The sequence below is a fragment of the Hippopotamus amphibius genome, chromosome 6, assembly GCF_030028045.1.
Source record: "Hippopotamus amphibius kiboko isolate mHipAmp2 chromosome 6, mHipAmp2.hap2, whole genome shotgun sequence".
Classification (NCBI taxonomy): domain Eukaryota; kingdom Metazoa; phylum Chordata; class Mammalia; order Artiodactyla; family Hippopotamidae; genus Hippopotamus; species Hippopotamus amphibius.
The window spans coordinates 49,100,075-49,117,539 of NC_080191.1; the positions used below are offsets into that span (position 1 = coordinate 49,100,075).

At 36.8% G+C, this 17,465-nt stretch overlaps 1 protein-coding gene across 10 annotated transcripts in view; it reads left to right on the top strand.

The window, feature by feature from the left end:
• Nucleotides 1–17,465, top strand: part of UTRN (utrophin) — a 501,139-nt gene that overhangs the window by 239,878 nt on the left and 243,796 nt on the right. For all 10 annotated transcript variants that reach the window (XM_057739402.1, XM_057739404.1, XM_057739406.1 and 7 more), the window contains 2 exons: nucleotides 3,444–3,649; nucleotides 5,235–5,389. In XM_057739402.1, coding sequence (XP_057595385.1) covers nucleotides 3,444–3,649; nucleotides 5,235–5,389 — 361 coding nt within the window. The remainder of the gene's footprint in view (nucleotides 1–3,443; nucleotides 3,650–5,234; nucleotides 5,390–17,465) is intronic.

The following is a 17,465-nucleotide window of genomic DNA, read 5'->3' on the forward strand; positions in this document are numbered from 1 at the left end:
TAATTTACATTTTTCTGAACAGTCTTAAATGGATAGCTTGTATGGTTTACTATAACCCAGTGTTATTTGAAGAATTTTATGGAAAGGTGTCATTGTGACTTAGCTGCAATGTTACTTTTTAGTTAAGTTCTTCTTGGCCTGGTACTGAACTATAGCCCTTCAGTCTTTCATGTATACAAGGCATCTTCTACAAGTTTGTTTCTAACTTTCTACCTACTTATTATGAATGGGTTGTTGAAGATATTTAAAGTTATTGTTTACTAGTACTTCAGTTCAAATCATGAATTGCCCTTGAAATTATCAATCAAAAGCTTGTTTCCTTAGATCTCTTTTTCCTTAACTCCATGTTAAAAATAGAAGAGGAAAGAAAGTAGGGGAGAGAAAGGGAGAAGAGAACGGGACAGAAAGAGAGAATGAAAGAAAGAGAAATAGAAAGGAACAATAAAAAAGAGAGAGGAAAAGAGCCAATATGGATTTTTTTTTTATAATAAAAAACTGCTGAGTACATAGAACTTGAATCTAATTTACTTTTAATGCTTCTCATGAATGTATAAAAAGACTTCCTTTTAGAGAGGTTTCATGCTACAGTAAATCAAATGTGAAAAGTATTCTAAAATATTTTGTTTTCTTTTTTTTTTAAGCTCCTTATTGGAATATAATTGCTTTACACTTTTGTACCAGCTTTTGAGGTACACCAAAGTGAATCAGCTGTATTTATACATATATCCCCATATCTCCTCCCTCCCGCAACTCCCTCCCACCCTCCCTGTCCAGGCCCTCTAAGGCATCACCCATCATCGAGTTGATCTCCCTTTGTTATAGAGCAACTTCCCACTAGCTATCTATTTTAACAGTTGGTAGTGTAAATATGTCTATGCTACTCTTGCACTTCGTCCCAGCTTCCCCTTCACCCCTTGCCCCCCCAACCCCATGTCCTCCAGTCCATTCTCTGCATCTGCATCCTTACTCTTGCCCTGTCACTCGGTTCATCAGTCCCTTTTTTTTTTTTTTTTTTTAAAGATTCTGTATATATGAGTTAGCATACAGTATTTGTTTCTCTCTTTTCTGGCTTACTTCACTCTGTATGACAGACTCTAGGTCTATCTACCTCATTACATATAGCTCCATCTCATTCCTTTTTATGGCTGAGTAATATTCCTTTGTATATATGTGCTACATCTTCTTTATCCAGTCATCTGCTGATGGGCATTTAGGTTGCTTCCATATCTTGGCTATTGTAAATAGTGCTGCAATAAACATTATGGTCCATGTTTCTTTTGGGATTATGGTTTTCTCCAGGTATATGCCCAGCAGTGGGATTACTGGATCATATGGTAGTTCTATTTTTAGTTTCTTAAGGAACCTCCAAACTGTTTTCCATAGTGGCTGTACCAACTTACATTCCCACCAACAATGCAGGAGAGTTCCCTTTTCTCCACACTCTCTCCAACATTTATTGTTTCTAGATGTTTTGATGATGGCCATTCTGACTGATGTGAGGTGATACCTCATTGTGGCTTTGACTTGTATTTCTCTAATGATGAGTGATGTTGACCATCTTTTCATGTGTTTGTTGGCCATCTGTATGTCTTCTTTGGAGAAATGTCTATTTAGGTCTTCCACCCATTTGTGGATTGGGTTTTTTGCTTTTTTGGTATGAAGCTGCATGAGCTCCTTGTGTATTTTGGAGATTAATCCTTTGTCCGTTGCTTTGTTGGCAAGTATTTTCTCCCCTTCTGAGGGTCGTCTTCTTGTCTTGTTTATGGTTTTTCTTGCTGTGCAAAAGCTTTTAAGTTTCATGAGGTCCCATTTGTTTATTCTTGATTTTATTTCCATGATTCTAGGAGGTGGGTCAAAAAGGATGTTGCTCTGATGGATGTCATAGAGTGTTCTGCCTACGTTTTCCTCTAGGAGTTTTATAGTGTCTGGCCTTGCGTTTAGGTCTTTAATCCATTTGGAGTTTATTTTTGTGTATGGTGTTAGGAAGTGTTCTAATTTCATTCTTTTACATGTCGCTGTCCAGTTTCCCAGCACCACTGATTGAAGAGGCTGTCTTTTTTCCATTGTATATTCTCGCCTCCTTTGTCAAAGATAAGGTGCCCATATGTGCTTGGGTTTACCTCTGGGTTCTCTATTCTATTCCATTGATCTTCCTTGTCTACTTTTGTGCCAGTACCATACTGTCTTGATCACTGTGGCTTGTAGTATATTTTGAAGTCAGGAAGCCTAATTCCACTACTCTGTCTTTCCTTCTCAAGATTGTTTTGGCTATTCGGGGTCTTTTGCATTTCCATACAAATTGTAAGATTTCTTTCTCTAGTTCTGTGAAAAATGCTGTTGGTAATTTGATGGGGATTGCGTTGAATCTGTAAATTGCTTTGGGTAGTATAGTCATTTTCACAATGTTGATTCTTCCAATCCAAGAACATGGTATGTCCCTCCATCTGTTTGTGTCATCTTTGATTTCTTTCATCTGTGTCTTATAGTTTTCTGCGTACAGGTCTTTTGCCTCCTTAGGCCAGTTTCTTCCTAGGTATTTTATTCTTTTTGTTGCAATGGTAAATGGGAGAGTTTCCTTAATTTCTCTTTCTGCTCTTCCGTTGTTAGTGTATAGGAATGCAAGAGATTTCTGTGCATTAACTTTGTATTCTGCTACTTTACTAAATTCATCAATTAGTGCTAACAGTTTTCTGGTAGAATCTTTAGGGTTTTCTATGTATAATATCGTCATCTGCAAAGAGTGACAATTTTACTTCTTCTTTTCCAATTTGGATTCCTTTTGTTTCATTTTCTTCTCTGATTGCTGTGGCTAAAACTTCCAAAACTATGTTGAATAATAATGGTGAGAGTGGACACCCTTGTCTTGTTCCTGTTCTTAGAGGGAATTCTTCCAGTTTTTCCCCATTGAGAATGATGTTGGCTTTTGGTTTCTCATATATGGCTTTTATGATGTTGAGGTAATTTCCTTCTATGCCTGTTTTTTGTTTTCTTTTAAAATCAATGCTACCTTAGTGCATTTCTTTAGAGGATGACAAGTGACTATATCTTTGGTCATAAAATTCTATCATAAGGTACTGTTTAAAATCTTCCTTCTTCAAGCCATGTTCTGTAAATATAAATTAGGTAGGAATTTATTTTCTTTATGATTTTTGTTTTATCAGTTTATAATAGTGAATATCTTTATTGTTGAGGTATTTTAATACATTTAAAATAGAGTTTAATTCAAGATTTTTTCTTCAGGGGTGGTTTCAGAAATATATCAGTCATATTGTATGGCAGACATAATAAAATTCCATTCAAATGTATTACCATTTTGCCTCCTTTCTCTTTTCTATATATGACCTTATTTAGGATAAATTTGCTATCAGTTATTTTTTTCCCTTTCCTGATAGTTACTTTCTGGGATTTTTTTTTTCCTTTAATATATATAATGCCTCCTCCAGTGGAAAAGGTCAAGACCCAGTGGGATAGCACCCAGCATGGTGTGGAGTTAAGACAGCAGCAGCTGGAGGACATGATCATTGACAGTCTTCAGTGGGATGACCATAGGGAAGAGACCGAGGAGCTCATGAGAAAATATGAGGCGCGCCTCTACATCCTTCAGCAAGCTCGCAGGGATCCACTCACCAAACAGATTGCTGATAATCAGGTCAGACTCGTTAGCTACTTTCTGGCATTATCAATTTGTGGGATGTGTTTTTTTCTTCTATTGTTAACTGTAATTTTTAGGACCCTTGTCATAATGTTTTCCCAAATGCTTAGAATGTATACTGAAATTTATGTAAAAAATTTGACCAGGAAGCATTTTGAAAAATTTCTGGAGGCATAACAAATAGAAATCTTGTAGCCTAGATTTATACCTCACTGACTCTTTGCAAATGGAACTCACCCATGTACCAGCATCTAGAAAGAAAACATTTTCAGGATCCCAGGAACCCTCCTTTTGTTCCCTTCCATATCTACCCTGAAGGTTTTAATTATGTATGAAATCACCTGAGACTTTCATTTGAGGGCTACTGTAGAGAACAAATCAATTATTAAGTAAGTTTAATTTCTTTTAATACAGTTTATAACCAAACTGTTTTATCAATATCATCATAACAGGTACCTTTTTTGTGATTAGTTTGATTATAGAGTTGATGCTATTGAACACTTATGGTATTTTTGAAGTGCTATTTTAAATCTCTCTGCAATCATAGAAAATATTCTTGAATTGGAGGTTATGGTTGTTAAGTTATATTTTTGTGTAACATTTATTTGCCCTTCAGATAGCCTAAATAAAAGTGTATGCTTGTGAAGAATATAATAAAGGATATATGGAAAGCAAAGTCTAAAACATGAGAGTATGTTTTTATTCTTCAGACATGTAGACTTTCCATGGTTACAATTTAAAAAGCAAGTGGCCAGGTATCCTGGTTTCCTGGATCATTCTCTGTGTTTATGCTATCTGCTGATTTGTTTTCACCAAATGACTCAAAAGTAATAATCATCAAAGCCTCTAGACACTTAACCAGAGGAATACAATTAAAAGTGATGCAGGTGTTTCAGTCATCACATTCAGAATATTCTTTTCTAAGAATATTCTTGTGGTTCTATTCTTCTGGAACTTTAGGGTAGATTTTTCTGCTGATTGCTACAAAAATCATTATAGGAAAATTCATTTGTCCTTTAGATTTCATGGAGAGTATCTTGATGCAGGGACTCTCAGAGGTGGAAAGAATGTATCAAGGAACCAATTAATGCCTGTGGATACACTACATCAATGTAGTTTACTCAGGCAACTCTCAGTAAACCTTGCTTGGCTACTGGATCCACCCAAGCAGTTACCTTTGTAAATATACTCAGTGATCCAGGGGCAAGAAAACTTGCGTATTGTCACCGTTTCCGTATCTCCAAGCACATGTAGAGGAACTAGCTTTCCTGTAAAATGCATGTTCCCATTAAGGATCAGACGTATAGTAGTAGGAATGAAAAAGACAAATGATTTGAGGAAGTAAAATATATCAAAGAGGAAAAGAGTAATCTTTTAATATCATCTGCTATGTACCTGCTCACTTTTCACTTCCAGAATTATTTTTGTTTGAGCTTATATGCAAGAGCTTGTTTTATAATTTGTTTCCTTCTTTTGATATCTGTATCTAAAACATGTTAAAACCTATGGGAAGGGCCAGTGTTTTGGTCATACTTATTACTAAGTGATCCAGTCTAACAATTACATCTGAAATTACACCTAGGTGTTGCTTCAAGAACTGGCTCCTGGTGATGGTATCGTAATGGCATTCGATAATGTCCTGCAGAAACTGCTGGAGGAATATGGCAGTGATGACACGAGGAATGTGAAAGAAACCACAGAGTACTTAAAAACATCATGGATCAATCTAAAACAAAGGTAATGCTAAGGCCCTGGCAGGTGTATGTGTGCATGTTGTCAAGTTGAGAATTTGATTGCTTTGGCTTTCTTATGGAAGCATGTGGAACAGGTCACTGCTAGATGCATATTTTATTATTTTTACATTTTTACGCTGTACTGAGTTAGTATTATCACACTTAGTATAGAATGTATATTTATACATTAGGTACTTGAATTTCTGCAGTGGAATTTTTCCTTGAATAAGTCTAAACCTTTCCCGTGATCATTTTATGTGTCCTGATTTTCTTATGCCTCTTGGCATTGCCTCGAGTACACTTTGTAGTACCCTGATAGTAAGGGATACTTAGGTATTGCAGAGGCATCAGGGTAATACTATCCCTAATGGTAATTAAAACAGTGTGCTGTTGGGTCAGGTTATCCTCGGTTGAAGCTGAGAATGCATGGATCCACACCAGACTCCTGAAATATACTAAGTGTATGTTGGGCTTCAAGTAATTTATTATCTTTTCATTACTCTGTCTCGTCAGTATATTTGGAGCAGTCTAAAATAGCATATGTGTTTATAAGAGACATTTTTCTGTCACTTGAACATGTAGAATTTGAGGCCCTGTGAACAGTGGTTAGCCTCTCTTTAAGACTGCATATTTACATTCCTCATCTGTACAAAGATGTTTTCTTCCTGCGTAGTTCTGGGTGTACCTGTGTCTAAATGAAAGTATGGCTTCACGCACATCTTATATATTCAGATGCAACTGCCTGAAAGCCAATTTGATATCAAAACCACATTTACTTTGCAGTGAATAAAATGGATAGTATTAGAACACTTGATGATATATATATTACTGGTAATGAAGTATGGCCAAGTGTTTAGTAACAGTTTGGTGTGGAGGTATTCTATGCATTTTTAGAATGTCATTTTTAGTTAGAATCTCCAGTGTAAATTTTGGGAAACTCAGGAGAATTATGAGTCAGTACATGAACATGAGTGTGTTGCTGCATATTCCTAGGATTCTGGAGAAAATAAAGACAAGGGTAGCAAATAGAAAACTTCAAAGTGGTTAAAGCAGAATATAGTTATAATATTAGTCTCTCTGGCATTTTGGTACAACTGCTTTTCTCTTGTTGTAACAGGTAATATGGTAAGGATCCCAAAACTAAGGCAGGGAAGAGGGGAATTAAAAACAGCTTTAAATACAAATTTCCAGTTACAAGATAAGTTCTAGGGATGTAACATACAGTTATGATGACTGTAGTTAATGGTACTGTATTGTGTATTTGAAAGTCACTAAATCTCAAAAGTTATCATCACAAGAAAAAAATGTGTAACCGTGTGTGATGATGGATGTTAACTAAAATACTGTACTAATCATTTTGCAGTATATACGTATATCAAATCATTGTGGTGTACACCTAAAGCTAATACAGTGTTGTATGTTAATTATATCTCAGTTAAAAAAACTCAGCCTTAACACTAAGAGAGATCGTCCTTAAGCATACTTTACCTGTGTGTTTCCAAAAATTCCGTCTGTAAGAATTATGACTTTTTTTTATTGTAAACAGTACCAGAAAAATTGATCACTTGGGAATGTGTGGCCAGCTTTATTTAGCAACTCCAGTTCTTTCTTTGCTTTTACTTTGTAAATATTTTAAGACACTCTACAGCAGTAGTTAGATTAGATGGAAGAGGCAATTAAAAATGAATTATATTCCAAGGTGATCTTTCATTTATCATAGCTAAGACGACCACAGTGTGCCAGTTGTATGGTAGTTGCAAGTCATCTTTATTCTGTTTTCTTTCTGCATTTTAGGGGAAATAAGTAAACATGTTAATATTTTGACATGATTTATATATATTATATATAATATATATTATTATTATATTAATATATAATAATATATAATAGTATATTATTATCTATAAAGCAGAGAAAATACAACAAAATTGTGGCTCACGGGATCCCATCAGAGTGGTAGCTGGGTTTTCTATGTATTGCCAGGATTTTCTCTTTTGAACACAGTGTTATTTACAATTTTTAACTGTTTAGTTGGAGATCTTTCTGGAATATACAAATCTTTCCTTGCTTTCTTAAGCAAAGTACATGAATCTATATTAAGCATTTTTTGAATTCTTGGCATTATTGTTCTGAAGATAGAATTAAGGAGCTATAAGAGCTATACCTGACCTTACAGTTCATTTATACCAGTGTTTCTCGACCTTTTTTACATTATCAACCATCTAAGGAGCGTTTTCAGATACTTGTCCATAGGACATTTTATTACGGTGGGCATACTGTGTATCTGTTTCTGTACTTTATAGTTATAGTTTATACATAAAAGAGTAGGTTTTTCCCACTCCCCATCCACCACCTTGCCCCACCAAAGAACCATTTATCTCTTCCATTGAGAATGTTTGGTTTACTCTAATGCTCTGAGGCTCAGAGAAGTTAAATGTCATGTTCAGAGGCATAGAGCAGAGCCAAGGTGATATTTTTCGACACTAAATTATAACAGTGCTCTCCATGCTCTGAAGAATTGGTAGTGAATTTATTCAGGCTGCTATGCTTTGTGACACTGTGTGCTTTGTTTTTAGAGTATACATTTTATTGGGCATCTCCTCATTGTCAGGCTCTGTGCTAAGCTCTTCACTTGCATTATTTTATTTAATGACCATAGGAGATAGGCAGAATTTTCATCAACATTATGTTGATGAATAAACTGAAGCTGGGAGAAGTTAAGGAACACACAAGATCACACAGCTCACATGGGCAGAGCTGAGATTGCAATTCAAGCCTTTTTGACTGCAGTTGTGCTCTTACCTTTCTTTAAAAATAGTTTTACTTTTCTTCTTTGCTATCAGAACTTCAGCGATTGCTGATGACGACTCTGGGTACCCACCTCTTGGATCTCTGTGATTCTGCTTACTGGTTCTTATCTGTGTTGAACTTAGAACCAGGTCTGATTAAAGATATGGGGGCCTCTGCAATGAATAAATGCAGCTCTCTCCAGTACAGGGCCACTGTGCCTGCTGTAGTGGCCCTGAGCGTCCTTATACGTAACGTGTCTTTTCTCTTTTCTCCCAGCCATATTCTGAATATGCGTCATGGTCAGCCAAATTCTGGAGGGGTGAAAGGTTATTATATTGCACATGGAATACTGTTATTGTGGCATAATGTGTGAAGTTCAATATCAGCTTTCAAAGGAAATGTTTTGTCTGAATTGCAGTTGGGCTAAGTAGTTTGGCCATTCACAGTTACAGGTCCACAATCCCTTATCTTACCATGCCTGAATCCAATATGCTCTGATAACAGAAAGCTTTGAATTGACATGAGGCTATTTATTATGGTCTTTATTTTCTTGCTTAGTGTGAATAGCCTTGCTCCTAGCTGCAGAAATATTAATGTGTTTGCTGCCTCAGAGCATAATTGGGGGTAGGATGTCGTTTAGATACATTCACAAAGATAGTTTTCTAATGTAAAAAATTCTTAGTTCTTAACACAACTGGTTCCTGATATTTTGGATTCTGTAAACAACAGGTCTGTCTCTAACATTTTAAACTAATTGACATATCTTGAGCACTACTCTTTTCACTGGTGAAATTTCTTTTCTTACATCTCTTAATGCTGGTTAACAAATTTTGTAGTGCAAATTGAGATAATGTTAGTTGAAATGTACTTATAGTAACTTTTGGAGTACAGATGCCTCATTTGGCTCTGAAACATTATTTTAACCCTGGAGTGCATATATTCATGTATATGTGTATGTATATACACATCCACACTTTCTTGCTCACATACATATACATGCACACAGTTATTTATGCTGAAATATTGTGAAGGAAATGAGACAATGTAACTTTATGTTATAAAGAATATCCTATAGATCATTAATTACTATATATTTTTGTCTTTGCCCTCATCCCCTGGAAGCCATCTTTTATTGCCTACTTTAAGGCATTTCTTGGTTTGTACAGGCAGGACAAAAAGCACATTGGCTACTGAGATTAGCATCTCAACTTATTCACTGTGTGAACTGTGACCAAGTTATTTCAACTCAGTGAATCTCAATTCCTTGCTTGTAAAGTAGAGAACATATCTAATGGGTAAGATTATTATGAAGATCAAAAATTGTGTATATAAGTTCCTTGTACACGGGAATGTGCTTAACAAAAGATTACCCCAAGTTATCTTCATCTGCTCTGTCATACTGTGTCTTCCTTCTAAATTCATTGCCCTTCACTCTGTTTTATAGTACTGCCTGTGGTTAACTTAGCGGGAGGTTGAGTCATAAGTAGTTGTTTGTCTATAGTCATTTTGAATAGTCTCCACTTACGTTAAGGATACAATGGTAGTTGACGATCTGATTTACTGAGTGTAGTATAGATATTCTAAATGTTTATTACCAGATGAAACTTTTAGAAAATGCAGTTTTCGTGGTTAGTGTCTTTGTCTGTTCAGTCTGCTGTAAGAAACACCACAGACTGGGTGGCTTATAAACTATGGAAATGTACTTCTTGTGTTTCTGGAGGCGGGATGTGTGAGATCAGGGTGCCAACATGGTCGGATGAGGACCCTCTTCTGGGTAGCAGACCTCTCGTTTCCCCACATGGCAGAAGGGGTAAGAGAGCTTGCTCAGGCCTCTTCTATAAGGCCATTAATCTCATATATGGTGGCTCTGCCCACGTGACCTAATCAGCTCCCAAAGGCTGACCGACCTCCTAATATCATCACATTGGGCATTAAGATTTCAACATAGGAAATTTGGGAAGGACAGACACATTCAGATTGTAATAGTTAGTAAAATCATCATGGTTGCTGAATTTACGTTGCATTTAAGTGTTTTTTGCTTAAGTAGAAGTCTAACCATCCTGGAAAGAAAGGGTGTAGTATTTTTAAAAGTTTATTTCATGTGAGAGCCACAAATACAGTTTTATCTAGGAAAGGAACTTTACTCTCTTCTTTTGAAATGACACTGTCTTTCTAATTAATGTTCATTAACTTATTAATAATGGCCTGCTGGACATGTGGAATGCACATAGTTTACAAGGGTTGTATAAATATTGTGTATACTAAAGACTGAATTTGTGAAGCCCTTGACTATTTTGAAAACAATTACATTCCGAAAATTTGAATTTATCTTTGATTGCTTTCCCAGTTATTTTTATTGTATATTTTGAAACTTTCATTATTTCAGTCATTACTTTTTCAGTAGTGATTGTTTATTGTCCCAGCTGGCTAATAAAAATGAAATGTTCTTCCTCAGCATTTATCCATTGTTTGATTTGGCCAATTTCTTTGAACTGTGGTCAGTGGAGATACTCATATGGGGATTGTGTCCTATGGCCTGATATCAACCTGGCTCAACCTTTTGCACTCTTAAAATGAATGTTGTAGTGGCTGTCACTCCCAACTTAATGAGCTTAGGTGAAAAGTACTGGTAGCCATATCATTTGAGCCTGTACACTAGCATGAGGTTCAGAGATTTGGGTCAGTCAACTTGATTTATCCTCTCTGAAGCTTACTTCTTTCCCGGAACATGACCTTTATTTTCCAACCTGCTTCTTTTGTTTTCATCGCTAGCATTTCATTTTTAGTTTTCCCTTCTGAGCTGGGAAGGAAAGTGGTAAAGAAGAAAAGTGTAAAAATTATTCTCTTTATTTTCCTTTTTTGTTATATTGTTTTAATATTTCAATTACTGTTTTATTGTCTTTGAAAAAAATTTACCAACAATGTCATTGTGGTAGATGCCTAACAATACTAGTGTTTTCATTTTGTACATATCAAGCTCAAGCAAGCAGATATTTTCTTAGTTCATTTAACTCCATAAGAAACAAACTGAAGGACCAGTATCTGTAGCCTTTGTCTTTGCTTTCATTTGTTCTTTTCCTCCCATTAATTAGTTAATTAAATGCTTGTTTATTTATTTATTTTTAAGCTCTTTATTGGAATATAATTGCTTTACACTGTTGTGCCAGTTTTTGCTGTACAACAAAGAGAATCAGCTGTGTTTATACAAATATCCCCATATCCCCTCCCTCCCTCGACTCCTTCCCACCTACCCTGTCCCACCCCTCTAAGTCATCACCCATCATCGAGTTGATCTCCCTGTATTATGCAGCAGCTTCCCACTAGCTATCTATTTTACATTTGGTAGAAAGGCTTATTTATTTAACCTTCTCTCTGTCAAGCTCTGTGTTCAGCCCTGAAGGTTCAACCATAAACGATGTCCTGTGCCTACCCCCCAGGAAGCTTACCTTTCATAGGAAGAGCCAGGTAGTAAAAAGAAAATAATACATAATTATATATGATTATTTTGCAGGCAAAAGAAATTAAGAGGTACTACATAAGAGAGGGGAATTATTTAGCTCGGCTAAATTTAGAAAGCATGATGTAGAAGGTAGCATTTGAGCTGATTCAGGTTAAGAAGAACCATCTGAAAAAAATTCTAGAGTAAATAGCAAGGGTAAAAGTTATGAGGCAGGAAACAGCATAGAATGTGGTTGAAATCTAATGAATAAGGGGTAGAAGAGGGAGGCAGAGGCAACATCATGTTGAACTTTGTAAGACATGGGAAGGGGTTTGGATACTGTAAGTACAATGGAAAGCTCTTGGAATCAGTAAGCAAGGGATGACACCGTCTAATTTACTATATTAAATTTAATCTCTCTTAATCTTATGTGGAGAATAGATTTTAGGGGTACAAAAGAGTAATTGCGGAGGCCAGTAAGGAAGTGATTGTTGTGGTCCAGATGAGAGATGGTGGGTACCCTGGGATATTGTGTGCCAGCCATGGTGGAAAGAAGGTCATGGGTTTGGGTGTACTATGGAAGTAGAAGAGATGTTTGATTAGATATGTGATTTGGGGGAGTGGAAACAATCTAAGATGGCACTTTGTGAAAGGATGAGTGGTCGTACCATTCACTGGGAAAGGCTCTGGGCGTTTTGGGGAGGAAAAAAATCAAGAGCTGGATTTTGACATGCTTATTTGGCATGCCTGTTAGGTATCCAAGTGTATAGGTCCAATAGACAACGTGAATCTGGAGCTCCAGCATTCCAGACCTCAGGTAGGAACTAGGGGGTGTAAGCATCTACGCTGGAGAGTAAATCTGTGAGACTGGATGAGATCACTGGGAGAAGAATCAAGATGCAGAAGAGGGAGCCTGATTGAGTTCATAGAGTCTAAGGTTTGACGATGAAGCCAAAAAAGGAGAAGAGAACAGAAAAGGCTCAGAAAAATCTTCCCATGTAGTAAAAAGAAAATCCAGGTGTTCAGAAGTATAGGAAAGAGAATATTTCTAAGAGGGACTGGAGAGAGGAGAATGTTTCTAAGAAGGAGTGATACATTGTGTGTAATTAGGCTGAGAAATTCGAGAAGATGACACAACGCCATTACTGGAATTCCACATTTTGGAGATACGGGTGATTTTGAAAATTTCTGGGGAGTAATGGGGTAGAAGCTAGCGAATGAGATGAAGTTGAGGAAGTGGAAACAATCTGGGGAAAGATCACTAGAGAAGCTTGTTGTGAAGAGGAGCAGAGAGATTAGGTAGTACCTGGAGGGGAATGAAGGGTAAAGAGAGATGAATGACTTTTCTTTAAAATGGGGCATGATAAATAAAGCATGTGTGTATTCTCAAGGGAATGATCTAGTAGAGTGATGATTCAAGACTGAGGGGATGGAGGAAGAGGAGAGAAGCCCCTCTGCTGATAAGAAGGTGAGATCTGTAGAACTGAGTTTAGTAAGAGCTGGGATGCTTTTTCCATTATGACAGGAAAGACAGTGAGAAGATGAGTACAGATGCACGTGGATTGAAACTTTAGTAGTGGAAAGATGAAATATTCTCAGTTCAGTGACTTCTGTTTCTTTATGATCTGTGATGCATGCTCTTGGTGAGGCTGGAGGTGCAACTGAGAGAAATTTGAAGAAAGAGCATCAGTTGTAAAATCAGAATCTAGGTGGGTGGGACAGAGAGCTTCCCAGGGGAGCTTTAGTTCTGGGCAGTGATGGGTGCCCATTTGTGATTTATAATAATAATGTAAAGGGAAGATAGCCCTGTTGTAGTGTTCTTTAGCAATACATATCTACTCAGAGGCAAGTAGAAAGAATGCAGAGGAAAGAGAGGGAGCAGGGGAGAAGAAGGTATTTGTAAGGGAGTGGAGACCGGGATGCCTCTAGTCCATAATGGTGTCTATCAGGTCCCTTTCCTTGGGGGGTGCAGCCCCTCACTAGAGCCTGTGGTTTAGCAAGCAGATCTTGAGTTGAATTTCAGACTCCACTTACCTGTTGAGGCAGTGAGCAACCTATATGCAGTTACCATGGACCTGGAAATCAGTGTTTGAACATAGTGGAAAATGTCTTTTGCTTTGAAGGAGTAGGATTTTGCTTGGGAGATCAATGGCTTGGAAGTAGCAATGGGAAGAAGGCAAACCCTTATTCCAACTCTTCACCCTGAGGCGTATAGTGTCTGCAAGAAAAAAGGAAAAAACTTTGTTAAGAGTTGCAGACAAATTGATGGCCCTAGCGAAGCCAATTTCACTTAAGGGAAAGGATTGATCTGAGGAGTCTGCCAGTCATAGAAAAGGTTTCCAGGCTTAAAAGAAGAAGGGTTTTGGGCATAGTTTGGGGAAAGTATGGAGTAATATTGGGGTTATGGTCCCATATTGGTTGGCTAATGAAGACTGAATATCTGTAGTGACTTAGATAAGGGGAGATAGGATGTGGTGTGATAAATCCTCACATAGGAGTAGTTCTGTCTTGGGGGGGGGGGCTGTACCTCTCTTAAGCTTCCCAAGTGGTGTGGCATTAGCAGCTTAGAACAGTCTCCTTGAGTTCCGTGGAGTGAATGTTTAAGTGCTTGATGATGACCCAATCATGATGTAAGAAAGACTGGTCACAAAGTACCATAGATGGTTAATTTGATTCTTCATTAAATCCACTGCATTTCCTCACTGCATTAAAGTGTGCTTTAATATATTTCCTAGCTAAATGATATCTTATACACCAAAGGACAAATTACTTTGTGAAGGTACTCACTGGAGAGCTTAAAGAATTGTTTCATTGTAAGTTTTCCACATGCCACTCAAACTACTGATGCTACTCTTTTCCACTCTAGAAGAGATAAATATATTTAAATCTCATGTAACTATAAAGGTCACCTTTAAAATATACCAGAATTTAGCAACACATATCTGTGGGTTTGCTAAGGCACTCTTTTCCATTGAAGTCTTAAAAAAAAAAAAGACATACCTACTTGTGTTCAGACACTCTTTTCACTAATTATAAGCACACGCACATTTGATTAAACAATGTTATATCTTGTAGCTTCAAAATGAAGCATTATTCAACAATTAAAATAACATTTTAAAAAGTCAGTTATATGGGTGGCCATATTTTGTAATGGTACAAAATGACTGTAAGCTATTTTGTAGCATATCATAGCTGCTTTTATAACAGAAATCTCTTTCAAAGCTAAGAGTTTACATTTAAAAAATCCCAGTTCTCTTTAATATAAACTATTATAAATCTGTCACCCATGCATTCCTTACATCTTTTATGAGAAGTTATTTATGCTTTCAGTCTGCACCATTTCTTGCACTGCAGAATTCTATAGTGTGTTACTTCTGTTTGAAGTAAAAATTTTATTTTTGCTAAAATTATCCTTCTAAACTTCAAAAGTTGTATTTTTGAGGTTTTCAGCCTATCCTTATTCTTTATGATTTGTGGTTTTTGAAAGATTAGAAAAAATCTTCTGTGCCTTTGTCTAGTAGCCACAATTTCCTGAGCTTAAAATCATTTGTTTTTCTTTGCTAGTGTTCCTTCTGCTATACTGTCTCATTTGCATTGCTCAGAACATCCTTCAGCTCTGTTCTGATCATAAGATGTAGCAACCAGGACTGCCAGATAGAAACTCTGCATTGAGACTCATAGACTAGCGTAAGTTCAGTGTTGGATGTGATTTTAGGAATGAATCTTCCACATTAGCGCTTCCCAACCTCTTTGCTGTCTGCATACCAAATATCTATTCCCTTCAGTAACATTTCATTTACATTCAGTAAATGTAATGATGCTGAAATTGAAGCTAGGGATGGAGTGAGAATAGGAACTCTTCCAGTAGATTTTATAATCTCTGTGAAGGATTATGTAGTTTTAAAAAACCCCTAGTGATTCTGACATAGGCCCTTTACTCAACTAGTCCAAGCTCCTTATTTTAAGGATGGAAAAAGAAAATTGGAGACTTGAAGTGGTTTACACCAAAGAATATAGCTAGTAAATGGCAGAGGTGGTAAAAATAGGTGGTTCCCTTCTGAGAGCAGTATACAGATGGCATTAAAAGTAACCTATTAGCCTGTGTCAGAAAGTGTGTGTACATGCTCCTGAGCATCTAATTTTAGTGATTTTTTTTCCCGTATGGTATTATGATAAATCGTGTGAAATTCCTTGAAAATAAAGATTCTTGTAGTATCTTGTGTTCAGTACTTTTAAAAGTACTCCTTACCTCAACATAAATAAAGCCGTATATGAGAACCCAAAAGCCAACATTGTTCTAAATGGGGAAAAATTGAAAGAATTCCCTCTAAGAACAGGAACAAGACAAGGGTGTCCACTCTCACCATTATTATTCAACATAGTTTTGGAAGTTTTAGCCACAGCAATCAGAGAAGAAAATGAAACAAAAGGAATCCAAATTGGAAAAGAAGAAGTAAAATTGTCACTCTTTGCAGATGATGATATTATACATAGAAAACCCTAAAGATTCTACCAGAAAACTGCTAGCACTAGTCAATGAATTTAGTAAAGTAGCAGAATACAAAATTAATGCACAGAAATCTCTTGCATTCCTATACACTAACTACGAAAAAGCAGAAAGAGAAATTAAGGAAACTCTCCCATTTACTATAGCAATAAAAAGAATAAAATACCTAGGAAGAAACTGGCCTAAGGAGGCAAAAGACCTGTATGCAGAAAACTATAAGACACTGATGAAAGAAATCAAAGGCGATACAAACTGATGGAGGGACATACCATGTTCTTGGATTGGAAGAATCAACATTGTGAAAATGACTATACTACCCAAAGCAATTTACAGATTCAACGCAATCCCCATCAAATTACCAACGGCATTTTTCAAAGAACTAGAACAATAAAGCTTACGATTTGTATGGAAATGCAAAAGACCCTGAATAGCCAAAGCAATCTTGAGAAGGAAAGACGGAGTTGGTGGAATCAGGCTTCTTGACTTCAGAGTATACTACAAGGCCACAGTGATCAAGACAGTATGGTACTGGCACAAAAACAGAAATATAGATCAATGGAATAGAATAGAGAACTCAGAGGTAAACCCAAGCACATATGGGCACCTTATCTTTGACAAAGGAGGCAAGAATATACAATGGAAAGAAGACAGCCTCTTCAATCAGTGGTGCTGGGAAACTGGACAGCGACATGTGAAAGAATGAAATTAGAACACCTCCTAACACCATACACAAAAATAAACTCAAAATGGATTAAAGACCTAAATGCAAGGCCAGACACTATCAAACTCCTCGAGGAAAACATAGGCAGAACACTCTATGACATCCATCAGAGCAAGATCCTTTTTGACCCACCTCCTAGAATCATGGAAATAAAATCAAGAATAAACAAATGGAACCTAATGAAACTTAAAAGCTTTTGCACAGCAAGAAAAACCATAAACAAGACAAGAAGACGACCCTCAGAAGGGGAGAAAATACTTGCCAACAAAGCAACGGACAAGGGATTAATCTCCAAAATACACAAGGAGCTCATGCAGCTTCATACCAAAAAAGCAAAAAACCCAATCCACAAATGGGTGGAAGACCTAAATAGACATTTCTCCAAAGAAGACATACAGATAGCCACTGGGAAGTTGCTGTATAACAAAGGGGGATAAACTCGATGATGGGTGATGTCTTAGAGATCCAGGACAGGGAGAGCGGGAGGGAGTCATGTGAGGGAGGGAATATGGGGATATATGTATAAATACAGCTGATTCACTTTGGTGTACCTCAAAAGCTGATACAAAGGTATAAAGCAATTATATTCCAATGACGAACTTAAAAAAAAAAAAAGTACTCTA